The sequence below is a fragment of the Maniola jurtina genome, chromosome 15 (assembly GCF_905333055.1).
Source record: "Maniola jurtina chromosome 15, ilManJurt1.1, whole genome shotgun sequence".
Classification (NCBI taxonomy): Eukaryota; Metazoa; Arthropoda; class Insecta; order Lepidoptera; family Nymphalidae; genus Maniola; species Maniola jurtina.
The window spans coordinates 9656603-9678902 of record NC_060043.1 but is presented as its reverse complement, the minus strand read 5'-3'; the positions used below and the strand labels follow the sequence as shown (position 1 = coordinate 9678902).

Here is a 22300-nt window from a genome sequence, read left to right as displayed (position 1 = left end):
AGCTAAGGTTGGGCTTCCCAGAGGTTAAACTATTGAACTTAACTACACTGTGTCACAGTAAAAGTTAAAATATTATGTACAGCTAAACAAAATGTAACTTAACTCAAAACAGTATGTTTTTCTCAAATAGACCTTTTTGAGTTTCTTTGAATCGCTTCTGAGGAAACAGACCAATTTTAAAGATCGTTTGTTCATTACAAAAAATATCTTATTGACGCAATTGCAATTTTGTGCAGTGAGTAGGTACTTTCCATTTGAGTATTCTATACTATTTGTAGAGTATATAATTACGGATAATTTCTAATAGTGTGAAAGAAATGGAAATAGAGCTTTTTGCTTAATTATTTTAAACTTCTGAATATGAGTTACATTACATTTTCATGGGAAAAACGGATGTCTTCAAATTGTAAACGGGAAATTGGATAGCGCTACATTTTTTGGCAAGTCTTCGTGATTCAATTTTACGTTTTGACTCATTTATTAATTTTCTGGTCACGCAAAAATATTTTATTTCAGTCCTCTAATAATAATTATATTCGTGATATATTTTTCAATAATGACAGTATTTCAGCATTCAGTTTTCATCGAGAGCATCTCGAGAGATGGAAAGATGACATACGAATCCAAGACATGATCGCTATGGGCCTTATAAGGAAGCTCCCATCCACTCAGCAGGCGAACGAGAGAGCTACGCTTGAAGTTTCTGTTCGAGGCCAAATCAGAAATAAGGATATCAAGAACCAGAGTAACATAGCCCAGCGAGTTACAAAGCTGAATTAGTGGCATTGAACATGCCACATAGTTTGAAAAAACCGGCCAAGTGCGAGTCAGACTCGGACACTGAGGGTTCCGTAGTCGGATATTTTTTCGGACATTTTGCACGATAAACCAAAAAACTATTTTGCGTAAAAATAAATAAAAATCTGATTAAGAATGCACAGGTAAAGCCCTTTCATATGATACCCCACTTGATATATTTGTCTTACTTTGAAAATGGAAGCACATTTTAATTTTTTTTTTGTGTGATGTAACCACAAATTCACGGTTTCCAGATTTATTCCTTTACTTGTGCTATAAGACCCTAGCTACCTGCCTTTCATGATTATAGGTCAACGGGAAGTACCCTATAGGTTTTCTTGACAGACACGAAGGACGGACAGACAGACAGACAGACAGATAGACAGGCAACAAAGAGATCCTATAAGGGTTTCGTTTTGCCTTTTGAGGTACGGAACCCTAAAAACCGTTGAAGTTCCAAGGAGCTAGAGTGGTGACCTCGCACTGGAAAGCGCAGCGTTGGAAGGCCCCCTATTAGGTGTACAGACGACATCAAACGAGTCGCAGGAAGCCGCTGAATTCAGGCGGCGCAAGAGCGTACCGTGTGTTCTCTACCAAGAGACCTATGTCCAGCACTGGGCATCTATTTGTTGATAATGATGATGATGAGTGATACTAATAAGGGTAAGTACCTACTTACCTTTGTAATACACTTCATTGCGTAGGTGAACATTGCTTTAAACCGTATCGAGGAATACATCGGGAGCGAATACGTCGATACAAATTACTCCACCTCCGCTAAATAACTCGTCGGAATCAATAACTTTAATTATTACTGGCTTCAGAGAAAAAGCGACCACTTCAATTTGGGTCAAGGGAATGGGAAAAGAAGAACACTCGTTTATTGGGTTGGATTTCACCATGATGACTGGTTCTTTCCTACAGTAAATTGGTACTTTATTATTTACATAAATTACAAAAAAAAAACTAAATTAAAATCGGTTCATTCGTTTAGGCGCTACGATGCCGCAGACTGATACACAGATACACAGATACGCAAATATACAGATATACAAGTCAAACTTATAACACCCCTCTTTTTGGGTCGGGGGATAAAAATCTGATTTCTCTAGTGATATGTACGGGACAGTTTACATCTTTTGAGCTAAAGTAGTTTTTTGCCATTATGCATTTAGGTATAAGATAGTGCGACTTTGATTAATCAATGATTAACTTTATGTTATCTATGTAACTACCTATTATATACTAACCTATATTTTAATGTTATTACATCTCTAAAAACATGAACAATATTATGTAAAGCTCTCCGGGATTTATCGAATATCGATATCATGAAATAAAGATTCCAAATAGGTATAAGTATTATAAAGTAATGAGGGATGTCCCTAATTATTATTTATTGTTGAACGAAAAACGTATTTTTGCGTAGGTAACCTTGGTAACATAACAAATCTAATTTTTCGCAAAGTCGTCGACTCCTATAAAAACATTTATAATTTAATATTATTCTAATCTAATTTTATACCTCTAGGTCATTCTGCTGAATTCGAAACGTTTTTCATAGAGTATTTTTAGAAAGAAAAATATTCACTCTGAGCACTCAATTGCGGAAAATAGTTAAAGAGCTGTATCACAATTCACGACAGTTAAAGAACTTCTGAGAAAATGTCGAGGCTTCGATGTCACTGGCAGGCGTCAAATGTTAGTACATTGACGCTGAGTAGCCCTAAAGTAGCCCTATTTTTCTTTGATTTCCCATAGCCTAGTATTTGACATATTCATTCATTCAGATTCAGCATCAAACTAAGAGTTCCCTCACTCTAGTTCACGCGGGCCAAAAACACCTAGAGTCTATTTCTCAAACGTTTTAAAAATAAAAACCCTGTATTAACTAACCGGACGATATCAAGCGAATTTTAATTGGAGGCGATATACTCAAGGGGCACAAATCTATGCAAGGGATAACAATATGTCCAACAATGGCATTTAAGTAAGTATACTAGAAGTCCAGCATCGAAGTCTATCAGTCGAAACGATGACAACAGGAGCATTTTTAACCCCCGACCCAAAAAGAGGGGTGTTATAAGTTTGACGTGTGTATCTGTCTGTGGCATCGTAGCTCCTAAACGAATGGACCGATTTTAATTTAGTTTTTTGTTTGAAAAGCAGCTTGATCGAGAGTATTCTTTGCTATAATCGAAGAAAATCGGTTCAGCCGTTTGAAAATTATCAGCTCTTTTCTAGTTTTCTTATAGAGGTTTTTATGTCGGGGGTTTTTAAATTTTAAGTTATATTGCAATAGTTTTAGTCACCGGCTCTCGGCTTATGATGTTTGTAAACGAAGGAACTGTTCGCACGTCACTTATTCTGCAATAATGTTCAATCTCGAGAGGAATAGTAGCGTGTTTATTTGAACAATGCATTACTGTTTCTGCCAATCCGCACTTGGGCAGCTTGGTGGACTATGGCCAAACCCTTCTCGTTCTGAGAGGCCAGCCTTGCTTAGTAGTGCGCTGGTGATGGGTTGACCTTGATGATGATAGTAATAATAGTTTAGGTATTTCTGCTACATCAATTAGAGTAGTTATTGCGGGGGAGTGATTGCATTCTATTATTATTGGAACTGAATGAACCTTTCAAATTGGCATAGAACTTTTCAAATAGTTAGACACAGTGGTATCTATCACAGAAAATATTTTTGAAATCGCATAGTTTCAGAGATTAGGTAGGTACCTCTACATCTTACAGCTTACAAACTTCACATCTTTATAATATTGATGTAGATTAATGTAAGCATAATTAGAAGTAGGTATAGGTAGGCATAGACTAGCTGATGCCGGCGACTTACGTTCCGAACCAGAACGAGGCGATATACTCGTACATCGTCTGGTCGAACCACTGATGTAAATACAGTATAAATATTGTAAATAATATATCTAGTGAATATAAATGTAACAAAATGTGAGTGGCGTTTTACTGGAGTACCTAACAACGCTGCGACAATATTACCTGTCTTCGTTTTTGCCAATTCATTCTAATTCATCGTGTATCTAAGCATGCATTGATAATAAATTATGTTATCATTTGTGAAGGTTACAATTTATCCAAAAATAATAGTTACTATTAATTTTATACACTATATACTTATTCTTCAATATTTTTAATAAGAGAACTTTGTTGAGTAAAAGTTTCAGTTAGCTAGTTTTGCAAGCGTTGCGCGTTGAGATGAAATTGCGGTGAATAACCACGATATTGCTCATTCCACTTAACTTCCAACTTACCAAGTTAATTGAAATACATATTGTAATTAAATATACGTATCAAATACCGAGTAGATTGTATAGCTACATTATTAATAATCTACTACTATTATTAAGTCTAGTACTTAATGGGTGCAGTGATAGCCTAATGGTAAACACATCGGCCCCCGGGAGATTCGGGGTTCCATCCTGGGCACGTACATCTAACTTTCAGAGTGAGTTATACCTAGAGAAAAATCACAGAAATCAGCTGTTGAGTGATAGCATAATCTATATAGATAAAAATTAATAGCCGAAATGTATCGCGCATAACTTCCGAACGACTAAACCAAATTGGATAAGCACCTACCTAATTCTTGTTTTGTGTTCGTTATTTTCAGGGCAAGGTTTGGAAGAAAATTTTAAAGAATTAAACACTATTTTTAAAAACATTTAAACTTCTTAAGAACTACTTAATGCCTGACATTCTGATGTCTAGACTGAGTTACCATGCTTTGCAATATTCCTAAGTGTTGTAGCTGCAACTATAGCACGTCTCTTGCTGTTATATTGAATAATTATAGTTCGCAACTAACATTTTAGGTAATCGAATCACCACACCCTCCGTCTTTATTTCTTTTGGAAAATAAAAGGTAGATTTATTTTTGTACCCTCGGGCAAACTTGGAAAAAAGGATCCCAAGCACCCCAAGAATCTAATCCCTAAAAGACCCAAAGAAATCGTACTTACATACATATCGGACAGTAAAATGAATCTGTTTATATTAACAATCCAATTCACCCGGCTTTGCTTGAGTATTTGATAAATATACTTAATATAATATTAGTCTATATTACTTCTGAATACGAATAAAGTAGCTTTCTAAAGGTGAAAGTTATTAAATTCATATTTTCAGCAGTTTCAGAGTTTTTCGATGACAAACAAGCAAACCTTTCTCTTTATAACATACATTGACTCTCAAATCCGCTAATAGATAAGTACAGTAGTAAGTTTATGTACTCTGACTTTCACACGGACAAAGCCGTGATAAAAGCAATTGAAGCCTAGCCTATAACAAGATTAAAATATATTTAAAAAATCAAAAATGTTTATTCTGTATTCCAAAACCGTGTTTCGGTAAAAGCTTCAAATAAGATTAGCCTAGTAATGAAAATTGAACAATGGAACGCTGCGCTGACTAGTTTAATTTGACATCCAACGGCTATTTTAGTTTGAAAAATATATTTAAAAATTTTAAAACCTGTTCGGCCTGATTCACTTTAGATATTGCCTACCCATTTTATTACTCAGCTAGTGGTGTACGCACATAAAACTTAATAACATATTGCCTTGTTATTAAGATTTCTGTGGGTGTACCCTGTGGGTGTATATACCCTGTGGGTGTACCCTGTGGGTGTAATATATTTGTGCATTTATTGTCTTGGTGCATCGAACTTCCGCGTATCAGCAAGCGTAGTGTGGGACGACCTCTAACCCGCTGGACTAATGACCTTAAGAAGATAGCGGGAAGTAGCTGGATGAGGAAGGCGGAGGAACGATTGTGGTGGCACGCTCTTGGGTAGGCCTACCTATGTCCAGCAGTGGACGCAAACAGGCTGATTGCTTGCATTTAATCTATTAAGGTGCTGAAATGAACACCTCGGACCGGAAAACGCAGCGTTGAAAGATTGCCCACTAGGTGGGCAGATGCCATCAAATGAGTAACAAGGAGCCGTTGTATTCAGGCAGCATTTCCGTAGCACGTGGAAGTCCTTACAACACACCTATGTCCTGAAGTGAACGTATATGGTTGATGATGGTGACTTAGTTTGCACCCAGCAGCGGGGTGATTCGTTAACTCAGTGTCTAACACTGATTGATAGCCACCGAGCTCATTTTTTAATCCATTGAAGGTTTTCTACGAAAAATATTTCATTATCACCCGGTGAAGCAGCAATGTAGAACGAACCAACCTCGGTGGCTCATTCAGTGTTAGACAGTGAGTTAGCAAATCACCTAGCAGATGGAGGCATATGACATATTATTGTAAATTGAACACTTGAAAAGAGCAACCGCCGAGTTTCTTACCGGTTCTTCTCGGTAGGAACGGCATTCCGAACAAGTGGTAGATTATTTTGACGATTCAAAAGCACTTTTAAAAGTTTAATTGAGTAAAACATTTTGAGTTTGAATTTGAAGCTTGAAACAGTAGGTTCTACGTGAATTAGAGACTTCATCATAATACTACTAGGTACTTATTTATTTATCACAATCATTTTAAAAGTTCTCAACTTAGCGTCGTACAAAAGTTCAAATCGGGCAAGTAATAAAATAAATTAAACAAATTCATGGAATATATTGTTATTTTATTTACAAAAATGATAACTTATCGCTACCAATGATAGTGTTCATAGTCTTTGTGTCGCTCTCCTCTCCTGCATTCTTCATTAGCATATTCAATCTCGATGTTTTACAGACGGGACTGAAACAAACGATCAATTATAAGAATAAATTAGAAGAAATAAATAAAAAGATTCCGACGAATCCTCCCCTCCTTTTTTGAAGTCGGTTGGTAGGTACCTAAGTACCTAATAAGTATCTAATGTTCTTGTTTGAAGTTCATTGCTAACCGATTTTAACGAAATTCGGTACAAAGATAGCTTACTTCCCAGAGACGGACCTAGGCTACTTTTTAACCAAGAAAATCAAAAAGTTCCTTCCACGGATTTTTTTAATCCACGCGTATGAAGTTGAAGACATCATAATAGATGTACAGTAAAAGATTACACATATTTATAATCCGTGTTTGTTCGTGTGTAACTTCTTTCATTGTGATTTTTACTATAGTATAGAATATTTTATAGAGTTCCCTTTATAACTCTAGCGCCTCTATTTATTTTGGAAATTATTCGCTTTCATTCCTACCTATTGCATACAGATCCATTTTAAATAGCAAAAGCTTTCACGGAAAATTGGCTGTCCGAATTTCCCTTGACAAGGATCATACGTGATAACGGTGTCACGTTGTTTCATTAGGAACCACGTGAATTTTTGTAATAATACCTACACTAGAGGATTTCCTGAGGCCTCGCCTGGATAAAATTTGGATAAAGCCATATCTTGGATTCAGATAAAAGATGGAAGCGGGATAGTTTAACAGGGTATAACAGTTTCCATAAACTCATACCCCTGATTGATTTCTATGCGGTGATATCACACCGAAACGCTAATCTCTTAGCTAGACGAAGTATACACAGGCTGTAACTAGAGCTCTAGCAAAACTTTAGCGCTATTATCATATTACCTAAGCACAACCTAATCCTAATAACCATTTACACTTGATTTAATATTTTTCAAACCCGCAATGTATAGCGTGCAAACTCGAGGTCAATGACCCACCTACGACGCGGCATCTAGTACCTACGCAACGTTCGTTGACCTCTATTTTAAGTCAGGTTTTTTGCAATACATTGCGCACTTTTAAAATATATTTTTCATGTTTTTTTGTGGTATCGTATCAGTAATCATCATTACTATTACCTGTCTTCGTTTTTGCTAGCGTTCTAATTACGCCCTATATAAGAACTCACGTCATAAAAATATTTTAAGGGTGTACTAACCTCACTGCCACGGTGGATAGCAAGTATCATGTCGTAATCATCAGCATTGATGGAGATAATAGCGCGGCCATTGGAGCCAACAGTAATAGTCTTCCCAGTACAACGGTTGTTCTCCTTCGAGCCTGAGATGACGTCACAGTAGTTACCAGCTGGGAGGCAGGTCTGTTGGAAAAGGTATCATCAATTCAGAAGCTTATTAAAGGAATTTTGTGATGGGAAATCTACCAGAACTGCAAAAATTGAAACGAATGAACATAGCGATGAAATCTCATCGCCTGGGCAGCGCAAATTGTTGCCAATATGAGTGAGCAAGACAGAATACAACGAAGAATACAATTTCTCATTCTCTCATTTGTATACGTGTAAGCGTTGCTTCGCTTTACTATTCGGTATTATGATAAACGTTCGATATTCAACTGGTGGTATGGTTTTAGGTAATTCATCAATGTCATCTTATACATAGGGAGGTACTATTATGTACTGTGTGTTCATAGTCTAAAACAAGGTCTAAAACATCTACTCTTGTCTGAAATTAGAAAAAAAGAACAAAAATACTTAGTATTATCGCGTCACAAAAACGGGTGACTTCAAAGGTATTTAGCAGAGCCCATAGGAGCTCTGAAACCTGTGAAGACACCGAACTAATTCTAACAGAGAACTAATTAGAGACCTCTGGCGAATACGATATTCATGAATCCTTATTTAATCACAATATTATACTTGCAGGCCTAAGGTAGGTATAATGAGGGGTTTTAGTTAAATATTCAGTTTCACTACTAAGCGGATCCAAATGCTGTGATCATTACGTCTTAAATGTTGAATTTCACATTGTGTGATATAACAATTCTATGTTTATACAGAATTTGAATCGTTGATTGGCATTTCTGGCACGGTATTCGCAAAATGCTGCATAAAATAAGTAAGTGCCGTAATATAATATACCTGCAAATCCTGGCGTAAGTTCCAGTTGTCATTATTGAAAGCAACGAAAGCGTTGGATCCACGGCAGAAGGCGATCTGGTTGCTTCCATTGTCCCACCAGTTGATTAAGTTGGCGTTACCAGCAACGTTACGCCAAGCTACCATGGAGAAGATTTGACGCCAGCGATGTTCACAGATCCATCCGTTACCACATGAACCGTCCTATTATAAAGAAGTAAAATATAAAATTAATAATCGAGAAATATAAAAATAATAAATGTCCTGGTCGGTCAGGAGCCAATAACAACAGAGTCTAGCCGCCGGCGTAGGATATATTAGAGTGCACAGTGGCATTTGAACTTAAAATTCGGATTCCTAACTTTTAAACTGGGTGTTCACAATACTAAGACCATTTTAAGCCATCCGCCGTTTTTAAAGGGAATAAATAATAAATTCATTTAATCGTATACTGACACCATCGTTCTACAGAATGGAACAATATATATATAAATATATACAATATTACATTATTTATACTGGGCAAGTTGACCAATGGTCAGTTCAAATAGGCCCAAATCTTAGAGTATATAAAAGGAAGATACAGAGGGCTAACACTGCTCATGTAACATTATGCTAATCGTACTTATATAATATCCTCTAAATTACTAATTCAAAATATTGAGAAAATACGCTGCGCCATTATTTTGGTGTCAAGTTAACATTGATAAAGTGATCATGGACGAGTTAACGTTAAGCTTTTGAGCCTTGAGTATTGTAATCAATAATCATTATGATCAATACTAGTATAATTAGGTATAATATTAATTAGGATTACGATCGTAGAACCCGTATCTTTCATACTCTTTAAAGCACACTCTATGGTTAGAATACTCTAGGGAAAAAATCAATAAGCGTGAATTGTTGATGTTATGAAGTGATACTGTTATTTGACATGTACATTGTAATATAGCTGGTTTTTGTTTTTTTTTCTATCAGCATGCATGTTACATAATCGGGGGCATCTCAGTTTTTGGCAAAACGTGCATGTCATCAACCTAAAATGGTACTTCTAGGTGGGTTGACCTGCCATATTAGTACTTAAAGCGTTCAATCATGAATAAAGAATAGGTACAGCCTTTTAATGCCCTCATTCCTAATCAAAGGTCCTATAATGATTCGAAAGCTAGATTCATTACTAATGAACGAACTGATGAATCAAGATGGCCTGTAAACAAGTTTTTTTGAATAAAATATGTCTTGTTTGGAGAAGGTTTTAGGTATTTTTTGAGCTGCCAAATTAACAACATACAGTTAGGAGCCTACTGGTAGTCACTACTAAATGGCTCTCCTTTGATATCGTCTCTATAATTTTTATGAGAGCCTCAGAAGCTCAACGGTTGAGAAGCGGACTGAATTCCGAAAGGTCGGCGGTTCAAACCGCACCCGTTGCACTATTATTGTACCAAGTCCTGGCACAAGCTTTACGCTTAATCGGAGGGGAAAGGGGAGCATTAATCATGATTAGCTGAAATAAAACTTACAGAATTAATGGATGGGGAGATGATATTTCCAGAGCCATCCTGAGGAGGTCCAGCCTCAGTATCCGTGAAGGCGAAGCTGCTCATTAGTTGCGGTTTGCCGTAGGGATGGGCCAACATGAAGGCGATGGCTGCCTTGTATTGCCGAGCGTTCTTGTAGGTGAGGATCGCACCTCCAGCACCGTGGCCTCTTTGGTTGTCGTGGTTGTCGATGAAGGTTAAAGCGTCACCTGAGGCGAGGAGACCCCAGCTCGGTCCGAAGGTGCTCAACCACCTGCAGGAGCAAGAAAAAGTAGAATAAAAAGAGAAACTTTAATACACACAATGTATGAAACCTACATAGAAAATACAGATGAACAAGACAGGAGAAGAAAGAATGCATGTAGGTTAGAATTTTTCTAATGGGAGATTATGACCATGAGTTGGTCATAAAACCATGGTTTTTTTATTGCAAAAAAAACATGGTTATATGATACTTGAGATAATAGTCCCAGATTATTTTGCATCCAAATCTTTTAGAAAAGTACCCATTAAGGTTAATTATATTATTAATATCAAATGTTAGTGTAACGGGTAGTTCTGTACAGATAGCTTAACCCTGCCCTTACCCTGCTCTGCGTTAGCTTTCCTCCATGCCCTTGAGGCACGGAGGAAAGCTAACGGCCAAGTTCGTTCGTTCCATTCTGTGAAGATGGAATCAGACGGGTCATTCGGAGTTATTGTTCACTCGAGTGATTGTCTCATTTTGTTTGTCATTTTCGATAATTAGAAACGAAGAGGCAAGTCGCTTTTGGTCACGTTTTGTGTGTTTGGTGCAATATGCGTTGTCGTAAATAGGTAAAACTTTTAGTACTATCCAAATATATCAATGTAAAAAAGGTGACTGACTAACTGACTAATCTATTAGCGCACAGACTGATTGATCTATCAACGCACCCTGACGGATCTATCAACGCAAAGCTCATAATACTAGACGGCTCGGGCTGTAAGGCGTGCAAATAGCTATTATGACGTAGACATCCGCTAAGGAAGGATATTTCACAGTTCTACTCCTATAAGGGTAAGATAGGGGTTAGAAATTTGTATAGTCCACGTGGACAGAATCAGTACAGTCATACAGTCCTAAAAAAAGAGCCTCAATAGCTCAACGGTTGAGGAGCGGACTGAATTCCGAAAGGTCGGCGGTTCAAACCCCACCCGTTGCACTATTGTCGTACCCACTCCTAGCATATGCTTAGCGCTTAGTTGGAGGGGAAAGGGGAGTACTAGTCATGATTAATTAGCATGGCTAATATTCTTTAAAAAAATAACAGTACTAACCTAAGTTGGTTATTTCCTTTGAAACAACGGCTAAGCTCCAAACCGTATTTGAACTCAGTGACTGCAGCCAAAGGAGTGTACTCATCCCTGGAGATGATTTCACCGCCAAGATCAATGACTTCTTGGTAAATGTAGGGACGAGCGTTGTTGGGAAAGCCGTGAGCAGTGTTGAGGTTCCTCAGTCTGTTGTAGATCACGTTGAGATCGCCGGGCCACATGTGCTTAGCTGCGTCAATCCTATGAATATGAGACATTCAAATCAAAATCAAAATCATTTATTCAACGTAGTTACCATTGTACGCCTTTTTTTTTTTTTTTTTTCTTTATTTATTTAAGGGCTTTGATACATTTAAAAGTACATGTCAGCCCTATTATAATCTAATTAAATACAACAATACAACAAAATTCTTAATCTAACAAAATAAGTCTTTCTCACTATCCATAATTTGATTTAGAAAGCAGCCATGTGCAGATGTCATTATCCCCAAACCAAACCGAAATATACTTCATAATCTCCCCAATAATAAAACCAATAAATGCTTTAATCTTTTCTTCGAAAGTGCAGTCCGACAAATATATCTCTTTCAATTTTTGAATTAATTTCATATAATTTATGCTACCTTTTTTCTCTCGAATTTGTTCTTCTCATTGTACGCCTTTTGATCATCTGAATTATTAAACGTAAACTTAAAACTAAAGCTATGAGGGTTCCAAACGCGCTCAGGTCTGAGAAGAGCCCACAACAATGTACAAACTCAGCCGGATATCACATCATTATTAATAAGCAGGTCAGTAGGTTGATTCCCGAAAACCTGCATCGTTATTACAATCGCAATTGTTGTGATTGGCTGAAATTATGATTCATGAGATACAGCCTGCTAACAGGTAGACAGATGGATGAACAGACGGATGGACAGACGGACTGCTAAGACTTAGTAATAGGGTCCTGTTGTGTTGACACCCTTCAAGTACGGAACCCTACAAATTAGGGCCGGCGCACATATGGCGGAGCGGAGCGCAGCGCAGAGCATGCCCGAGAAATTTTCTAATCGCGTGACACATTATGCGAATTTGTACCAGGGAATGCGCGAGCACGCGCGGGACTGCGCGCGGATGCGCGACTATCCGCAGGGATACACAATTGATTTTAGACATTATTTCAATGAGGACAATGTCGATTATATTTTGACTGTGAAAAATGCTCTGCGCTGCGCTCCGCCATATGTGCCCCGGCCCTTACAGTACACAAATAGCAGTTTTTAGCAACGTAGGCAAGGTAATCAGGGTCCCAGCTGACGGACAGCAGGTTCCTACGGATTTTAAAAACCTAAATCCTAAAATACAAGAAGACTGCTTACCTGAATCCAGCAACACCCATTTCTATGAGACTGTTCATGAAGTTGACGATCATGTCTCGTACATGAGCCGTACCCTGGTTCAAGTCCTTGAGGCCTGACAGCTCACAATTACGTACCTATAATAAATAATGTAATGATAGGTACATCATTGATTTTGGAAGCGCCACGCCACTTAGGTTTTATTAATTATATTATATTGTGTTAATTTTCTTTCGTCACCTTAGTGTATGTTGTTTCTGTTATTATATTTTTAGTTTTTTGTGTTATTTTACTTTTTGTTGTTTTTTTCTGTTATTTAATTTTTCGTTATTTCTGTTTATTTTTGTAAAAATTTTGTTAAAATATAGTAATAATGAGATTATACTGGAAATACTTAATTAAGATAAAAAAATATTACATTAAGATAAGAAGAAGCATTAAAAATAATCTATGAGTTTCTTCGTATTATATTTTTGTCTGTGTGTAGCAGATTAAAGCTAAATAATATTTAACTTGTTGATCCTTGGGTACCTATAGATAGCAGATAGCCCGGGATACTTATCAGAAATTGGCAAGTCAACTGTTTAAATTTTTTCGTATTTGACTCTCTTGAAACTTTGAAGCCTAGTTCTATCACCACAGTTTGCCTTGGCAATAAGTAAAACGGCTGTCAAAGGATTACAAGCCCGATTAATATTCAACGATGTTCTAATTCGAATCTCAGAATGAAAGCCTTCAATTCGCTCTCGCTCCCGTCTAAATCAGATATGACGATATTACAATGACAATGTGAATACCCAAATACGCAAATCCCCTAAATCCATTTCGTAAATCACATTTGGATTTATTACCTCAATTTTAATATTAGCTTACGATTTATTTACGTGTTATAACACGTGCGGTTATAAGCGGTATTTATTATTTATGTGTTTGCAATTGATAAATATGAACGGTTTTCTGAAACCAATGTTCGTGTGAATTATGAAAAGATCCTACATACAGTAGGTTGATGGAGAAATCTAGACAGTCCAATAAGCAATTTCAGACATCACACACTTTTGAGTACATTATGGAGAACTCATGGCATGCAGGTTTCGTCATAGTAATAATATTTAATTGCTAAAAAAACACATAACCCCAAAAAGTTTGATAATTGAAGTTGGGTAATTATTAAGTTTCGACGTCGAATTCAACGACGAGCACAGCGATTTTAAGAATAGGTGAACTACCTAAAGACAAAGTTATTCCTCTGAAAGCTTACAATTCTCCTAATTAATATTAACTACAATGTTATATCACAAATGATTACATAACCCGTGTATTTTGGATTTGCCAATCATAAAGGCAGATTGATTGTAATTATTAATTTTCATATACTTACTCGTACCTACTATGTAGTTACTAGTTAGCTAGATAAAGACCCATTGTATTTGTATGTGGAGAAAATATGATTAGGTACGTGTGTATATTACTATTGTGCTGAATATAATTCAATCAAATGAAGGCTTAGACCAAGCTTAGACATATTATTCTACCCAATATTAACTAATAGGTACTAAGAATTTCAATTTACATATAAAGGCTGCCTATAGTTAGACTTCAGCCTATTTGGGCGTCTGGGGTTCAATTCCAGTAACTTTTTCGAGTTATGTGTGGCAATCAAATAATATGTAGGTATCACTTGCTTCAACGGTGAAGGAAAACATTGACGGTGGAGGAAACTTGCATGCTGACTTCTCCATAATGTTACTATCAAAAATGTGTGAAGTCAACTAAGTGACACTAGGCTTGTATGGTGGGCCATTGCCTAAATATGGCCTAAATCCTTCTCATGATCCGCCTTATCTGAGAGAAGATCCGTACCTAGTTAGGGGAAGGTGATGGATTGAAGATGAGTATGAGTATTAAGTAGGTATACTATATTAGAACAGTGTATCTTTAAAAAGAGCAACCGCCGAGTTTCTTGCTGGTTCTTCTCAGTAGGAAAGGCATTCCGAACTAGTGGTAGATTTGACGATTCAAAAGTACTTGTAAAAGTCTCATTGAATAAAAATATTTTGAATTTGAACTTGTACGAGTATGACGGAACTAAGAAATCCTACGCTTATTCATTATTATAGCGTTCAGTATTATTTTCGCATTTTGTTAACGAACTTTTGGCATGTTTAATGAGTAATAACTGTACGTTAGGGAAATACTATGAGTGTTTCTATAGTAATAGGTACTAGGTGAACTTGCAACTGAGTCGAAATATCGGCAGATAAAAAACACCAAATTAAACATGGTATGTATATCTACAATAGAAAATCTATTTCTGAGATTATTAAAATCTATTTCCTCTTCTTTAAAATTTATTTCTATTTTATTTATCTATCTCCTCTCATATAGATTTCTGACCAGATAGAATGTCTGGTGCTCGATTGCGGTAAAATGACAGTTACAATGTCACAATCGCAATCAGTGATTGCTAAATGAAGCGAAGTAGTAGTCGAGTGGAGAGTAAGCAGGAAGCAAGCCGGTAACCTCAGGAGCGAAACGAATGTCAAGTAGGTGAAGCTGAATGAAGGGGCGACCAGGCGAGTATTTTAGTGTAGCCTATTTAAAAACAATGTAGGGGTAAGACAGATAAAACTGCGTAGAACCGAAGGGCAAACTCCCTTATAATTTTGTTATTATTTTTAGTTCAAACTAGTTTCGACTGCTCTTTCTAGTAAAAAGTAGTTTTCACTGGATAAAAGATTTTATTGTCACTTAGCATCTCCATTTGGTCTGCTAATTAACCTCGAAAACCTTTAAAGGCTCCCTAAAAATGTGTGGTAGCTTTTGATGAAGACATTATTAACCGAATATGCCCGTATTCGACCATGACCCAGTTAAGTGCCTCATTAAATGCCTGTGTCTCTCCGGAATGTCACTATCTAATGGCTAATTAGCCAGCCTAAAGGTTATTTGGTGTACTAATATTACCAGATTATTCGTAAAGGTCATTAGATGTAGATATGTAAGGAGAATGGGGAGCTTATCTCTAAAACTTTTAACTAAATAGGAGTATCCAAATCGGCATTCAGTAAGATAATTCGTTGATTTTACACAAGTAGAATATGTCTTATCTACATACTTATAGCTTATTTTACAAGTGTAATGGAAGAAGGCTTAGTTTGTTTGATATACCGCGCATAAAAAATAGAATGACAACAGGCATACTTTATACTTAGAGGTATTTTATGCTCAGTGTCACTAAGGCAACAGTTTCAGACAAAGTTGCTTCAACGCCATTCGAATAATAAAAGTTAAAACTAAGGACTTGAAGTTAATGACTCATAAGAGTTTCAATGATTAAAAAGAAGAATCAGTTTTTCCTTTACACTCTAAGCTACAAAACTATGTGACCGTTTCCTGGGGAACGGGTTAGATGTGCTATGAAGATGCGCCGCCGCAAGGTAGCTGCGCGACGTAGATGTGCGAATCGAACTAAGCGATGTAGCGACGGTAGGGAGAGGAAGGGGTCTACGGCCTACGCCACTCGCACGTCCGTAGCTCCGTAGCAAAGTAGCTATTCGTAGTTCTCACCCATAGCACGCACCCCTCCATCCATACTAATATTATAAATGCGAAAGTGTGTCTGTCTGTCTGTTTGTCTGTCTATCTGTCTGTCTGTCTGTCTGCTACCTTTTCACGGCCCAAAAGTGTAATCGATTCTGACGAAATTTCGATCTTTTTATTCCGGAAAAACAAACAGTTCCCACGGGATCTATAAAAATCTAAATCCACGCGGACGAAGTCGCGGGCATCCTCTAGTAGTCCATAAAGCAACGTTGAACCGTTTCCACCAATGCTAAGCTTATGTGGAGCAACGAAAATTATTGGTGGATATCACACTCATCCATAGCAACGTAGCATGGTACATATTATCTGGTGGGAAAGCAGTCTTAAGCTAAACTTACTCTATGAGCGTTGTTTCTATAATCTTCAGATCGGATCTCGCACTGAGGCCAGTTGAAGTCATTCCTGCCGTACGGAACAGCGGGGTAGTGCCAGTTGCCGAGGTCGGCCTGGCTGCCTCCAGTGCCGACGTTCTCGTTCCAGGTACCCGTCATGTGGTTGATGATAGCGTCCACGTAGATTCTACAATTAATAAGAAAAACTTTTAGATTCTTCAAAAGCTCAAGCAAATATATTAGCTTGACGGTTTTTTAATGCTCTTTGGTTTCCATTTTCACTACAAAAATCAATTAACCCGTTTACCTTCACTGCTACATTTCTCAAAAGCGCGCTACCACACACGATCTTATGCCTTCCTCACCTAGACACTTAGTGCTACAATATTAAGATCTCAGTTAAGCAGGCAGGAGATCGTCCTATGCCGTACTTAGTACAAGTACGCAATTTCACTCCAGCGCACATCTGCCCCAGCGGCCATCGGTTCTGGGACAGACATGGTCTGCTTTCTGCCCCTTCAGCTTGCTAATCCATCAACTCATGCGATTTTATTAGTTTTTTCTTAGTTATAGGAATAGGTCAAATAAGTATATTTAGGCATCTTTTCCTCTCAACCAGTCAACCACTGATTACTACACGGTCTCTTGAAAAAATATTCATACTCCACTTTCAACTGTCGGTTACTCCGGTTCTTGTATTTAAAAATACTTTACACAATACACTTTATTGTACCACTAAGCGCCTCATTCTATTGAAAATCCTGTTTTATTCTAGCCTCAATATTGAAAAGCGTGAACTAAAAAAAATTAAAATGTAGAATTTCCATCCTTACCTGACACCAACGTCGTTGCAGCGTCTCACCATACTGGCAAACTGCGCCGCGTCACCAGATCGGGTGACCAGACGGTAGGACATAGGCTGGTATCTCTCCCACCATGGACGGTTTCTGGAGCGGATCACCAAGTTCTCATTGGGAGGAGAAATCTGAAAAAACGTGCATGTGAATACTCGGGACCACGCGGCGTGGTTCTTGCTGGGAAATTGAAAACACTTTCAGAATCTATAGGCAGATTCGGATATGGGACAACCAAAAGGCAAAACATTTTTTTATGAATTATTGTTAAAGTATATTATGTGAATATACATTTATAACTGGTATATAGTAATTGACCCGCCCCGGTTTTGCTTGTGAGAAAATTTAAAAAAACAGTTACGCGGCCATAGGGTTCAGATTAGATCAGTCAATCAATAAATTAGTAAATAGATAGGTACATAATGTGCGAAAGGGAAACTAACTCCTGCGACACAAACTAGTAGGTATATCTACGGACCTATAAACTTGAATATGTACCTATATGTAGGTATCCTTTATAACATAACTAGCTGATGCCCGTGACTTCGTCCACGTGGATTTAGGTTTTAAAAATCCCTTGGGAACTCTTTGATTATCCGGAATAAAACGTAACATATGTCACTCTCCAGGTCTGCAAAAAATCACGTCGATCCCTTGCTTCGTTGCGATGTGATTGAAGAACAAACCAATTAACGAACAAACAAACACACTTTCGTATTTATAATATGCATAGTAATATAGAGTTCCCGTCTCGTTAAAGAAAGTATTTTTGAAATTCCAACCGAGAGAAGTCGGAGTGGGCTAGTAAATATTGGTAGAGGATACTAGCTAGCTTATGGAATAGAGTAAGTAATATAACATTAGCATTTTTAATGAAATATGACTCCTGCCATAGCGTAATTATCATGAAACCATAACAGACTTGACAAAATTAGAACCACGGGTGATATTAAGTATTAAACTATAAATATTCCAACCATAAACATTCTAATAAATATATCTCCGTATTACACCGTCAGACTTTGTTAATACCTAAAGTAACCTACAGGATTTCAAATTGAAAAGTCGCAGGAGATTACACCGGATTAAATTTACTCCTTTAATATATCAAAGAAGCTCTCTCTACACCAGATTTAGCGGTATTACTTTTCACTGAAAAAGAAGCACCCTTTTTCAGCAAATAAAATTTCCGACCATTTATTCAGCAAATTGATTCCTGGTTACTGGATACCTTTATCCCACCTTCACTTTAATTAACTATTGGATTGCAGTAAATACAGTGGCGGTCGAGGAAAATACTACGAACGAAAAAGGAGTAAGTTAGCGAACCAGATAAGAACAGTAAAAGAGAATTTAATAGTAAAAATGTTTTTCGGAATGTTTCTAGCCTGCATTTTCATTTTTAACCCCCGACCCAAAAAGAGGGGTGTAATAAGTTTGACGTGTGTATCTGTGTATCTGTCTGTGGCATCGTAGCTCTTAAACTAATGAACCGATTTTAATTTAGTTTTCTTTTGTTTGAAAGGTGGCTTGATCGAGAGTGTTCTTAGCTGTAATCCAAGAAAATCGGCTCAGCCGTTTGAATGTTATCAGCTCTTTTCTAGTTACTGTAACCTTCACTTATCGGAGGTGTTATAAATTTTTAATTAACACTTGTATTATGAGAGATTCACTTTCGAACAGTAACTAACTGAAATTATGTAGGTATAGGTGCCTACTGACAGAATATTTGTAGGTAGCTAGGTACTACTTTTTATCTAAATCTATATACTTAATATATAAAAGCAAAGCTGATTTACTGGCTGAGACACTGATTGACTAAATGATCTATCAACGCACTACGCAAACTACTGGACGGATCCGGCAAAATATTTGGCACGCAGATAGTTATTATGACATACTCATCCGTTAAAAAAAAGGGTTTTTGATAATTTGACCCCTAAGGGGAAAAAATAGGGGTATCAAACCCCTACTTTTAACCCCTTAGGGGTATTTGTGTAGTCCACGCGGACGAAATAGCGGGCATAAGCTAGTGCGGTACATATGTCAAGATAAACGTTTTTCTTCTTATTATTCCTTACCTGAATGCCACCGAATCCTCGTGGGCCAAGGAACCTCTCGCACTCATCCGCTATATCGTTCCACTTCCACTCAAAAAGATGGACCATGGTGGTGCGTCCGGTGGCATAGTGCGGGTTTTTGAATGCCACAGCCAGACAGACGACCGACAGAAGAAGGATATATCGGAACATTCTGAAAATAAAATTGAAGCTTTAAAATCAAATTAATACGTGTTTTTAGGATTCCAAAGGGTCCCAGCTGGAACCTATTACTAAGACTCCTCTGTCCGTCCGTCCATTCCATCCCTTTGTTCGTCCGTTCGTTTGTCTGTCAGTGTGCTGTATCTCGTGAATCGTAATTTCACAGGTTTTCTATTGGCGCTATAACTACAACAACATATATGTACTTAATAAAATTGAAAAAGACCAGCATGAAAATTATTAATAAAAAGTGTTATTGCTCAAGTACGATTGCATGGAACCCTTTGTATGTGAGCCTGACTCGCACTTGGCCGATTTTTAATTTGTTGTAGAGTAGCGCTTAGTTGCAATCAAACCTGCTGGCAAGTAGAATGCAGCCTAACGTGGAGTGCGCTTGCCTTCGCCTATAACTCTTGATTTTTTGCCATCGGAACTGGAAACTTTGAGGTCTTTGAGTAAAAAACGTTGGCCTGTAGTAGATAGGTACTTATGTGTTCAATATCTAAGTACCTACTACAATTCACTTTATCTTTGATCATGAAGAGTAGGCAAACTTAAACGTAGCGCTTTCCTTACTTTTGGCTAAAGGGCTTTTGATAAAAGTGAGGAAAAAAGGCGTGGGATATGAACATGTTTCCAGGACTCGTTTTCTTATTAAGAATAGATATTAATAAAAATGATGTAGAACAGACTTAAAACCCTTGTCTTCATATTTTGGCTCCAACTGTTTTACAGTTTTGTTGGAAAATATTTTGTTGTCGTACATTACTAATCTAATTCATTGAGAAATACTAAATATTGGCTCACCTGCAGTTATACAAAATTTTAACAAACAAAAAGATTATTATATTTTTGTCTTATCTTAATTGTTGGATAGTAAATTACTCAACAGTTATCAGATCGTGATTTCCAAAATGTGTTTTATTGATAACAAAGCTTGTAATTGACCATGGTCAAGGTCAGGTCTGATATTGACATAATATGACATAATATGATCTCTATCAGATTGGACCTCACTTTCTGAGCGACCTTGTTCAAATTCAAATTGCTTTATTGCCCATAATATAAGGTATGATGCATTAGACATTTTTGTAATGAAATGTAGTTTATCTAGTCTGTCGTCCACCATTTTGTCCCGGGAATCCAAGGATAAAATGGTTTCTCAAAAACGGCTCTAACGATTTGGATACTTAGACATTGATAATGTTTTATACTTATCCCAAATTTATCTAGTTATCCCTCAGTTCGCACGGGAATTCAGGGATCTCACCAATCAAATCTAAAAAGTCGAGCGATTTTCGATCGCGCTTGAGTAGATACGTAATAATACAATAAGTAAGGTACTTACAGGTACTAATAATACTATAAAAGGATAAAATACGTAACAAAAAACAACTAACCTGAAGTTTTCTCCCCCCGTGAGGGTTATCAACTCAACTGAGCCCACCCACCGCGATATTGCTAATAAATAGGTGTCCAAGGATAACAATCAGCTATCTACCTAATTTCTCAATTATAATTATCAACCCTAATCCGAGATATTCATCGATCAGACTTGAAACAAAATTGATTGATTAAGGCTATGTTTAAACGGCCAAAATGTTTCTCAAATGTTTAGGTACTATTTAGCGAACCTAGACAAGCATCGCTTTAGCTTACGTCAATCAAGCTTATCAATATTGGTATGGTTCCTTCAAATACAGGGTGAATGACCATTTTCTATGTAAGCATGCTCATCGCATCAGTACCTAACTGTACAGCCAAGTGCTGGTCTATAAATTTCATCGATAGGTATATATTTAAAAACACTCTAGAAATGATCAAATGTTTAATTTCAGTTATGAATCTCCCTAATCGCCTGCATAAAGTGTAACAGCATGCAATCTGAGATACGAGATTTTACTAACTAACTGCCTGATTTTTTCTAGGTCACTACTCATTTTGATAACATATCTCGGGTGGACGATCCCCCTTACTGTTTTAATTTCACTATCAAAGATCATCAATTAATATTATTTAAATCATATTTATTTTGAGATATCGAAATCTTTGTATCTCACTGCATTATCATTATTATCATTATGATAGGGATTTAGATTAACAGGGCTCTCTCCGTCACTCGCTTCATACAATCGTAGTTCCAATTTCATTTGAATATTAAGCAACCAAAGTCCATGAAATTTTGCAGACATATTCTAGAAACTAATATCTGTGTCTGTGGTGTTTTAGATTTTTCTAAAAATATGTAGTTTTAAAATTACAGGGGCTCAAAGATTTGTATGTAAATTTTTAAGACCGCGTAACTTTGAAACTGAATATTTTAACATAAATCTGGAAACCACAGACATAGATATTAGTTTCTAGAATATGTCTGCAAAATTTCATGGACTTTGGTTGCTTAATATTCAAATGAAATTGGAACTACAATTGTATGAAACGAGTGACGGAGAGAGCCCTCTTAATATTCGAACTCC

At 37.0% G+C, this 22300-nt stretch overlaps 1 protein-coding gene across 1 annotated transcript; it reads right to left on the bottom strand.

The window, feature by feature from the left end:
* Positions 1-6386: 6386 nt before the first annotated feature.
* LOC123872341 (alpha-amylase 1-like) lies at positions 6387-21420 on the bottom strand. Its single transcript, XM_045916559.1, has 10 exons — positions 21227-21420; positions 19647-19818; positions 17545-17696; positions 16718-16898; positions 12795-12910; positions 11437-11673; positions 10120-10390; positions 8600-8800; positions 7658-7819; positions 6387-6519 (listed from the first exon to the last, which is right to left on the bottom strand). Exons 2-10 carry the CDS (start codon positions 19815-19817, stop codon positions 6508-6510), a joined length of 1503 nt encoding a protein of 500 aa, XP_045772515.1. The 5' UTR covers position 19818; positions 21227-21420; the 3' UTR covers positions 6387-6507.
* Between the last annotated feature and the right edge of the window lie 880 nt (positions 21421-22300).

Coding starts and splice junctions, on each gene's coding strand:
- LOC123872341 (XM_045916559.1), bottom strand. CDS start 19,817: ATGTTCCGATATATCCTTCTTCTGTCGGTCGTCTGTCTGGCTGTGGCA. Junction 17,697..19,646: donor GAGGATTCGGTGGCATTCAG/GTAAGGAATAAT, acceptor ACGTTTTTTCAG/ATTTCTCCTCCCAATGAGAA. Junction 12,911..16,717: donor ATAGAAACAACGCTCATAGA/GTAAGTTTAGCT, acceptor TATTTATTATAG/GTACGTAATTGTGAGCTGTC.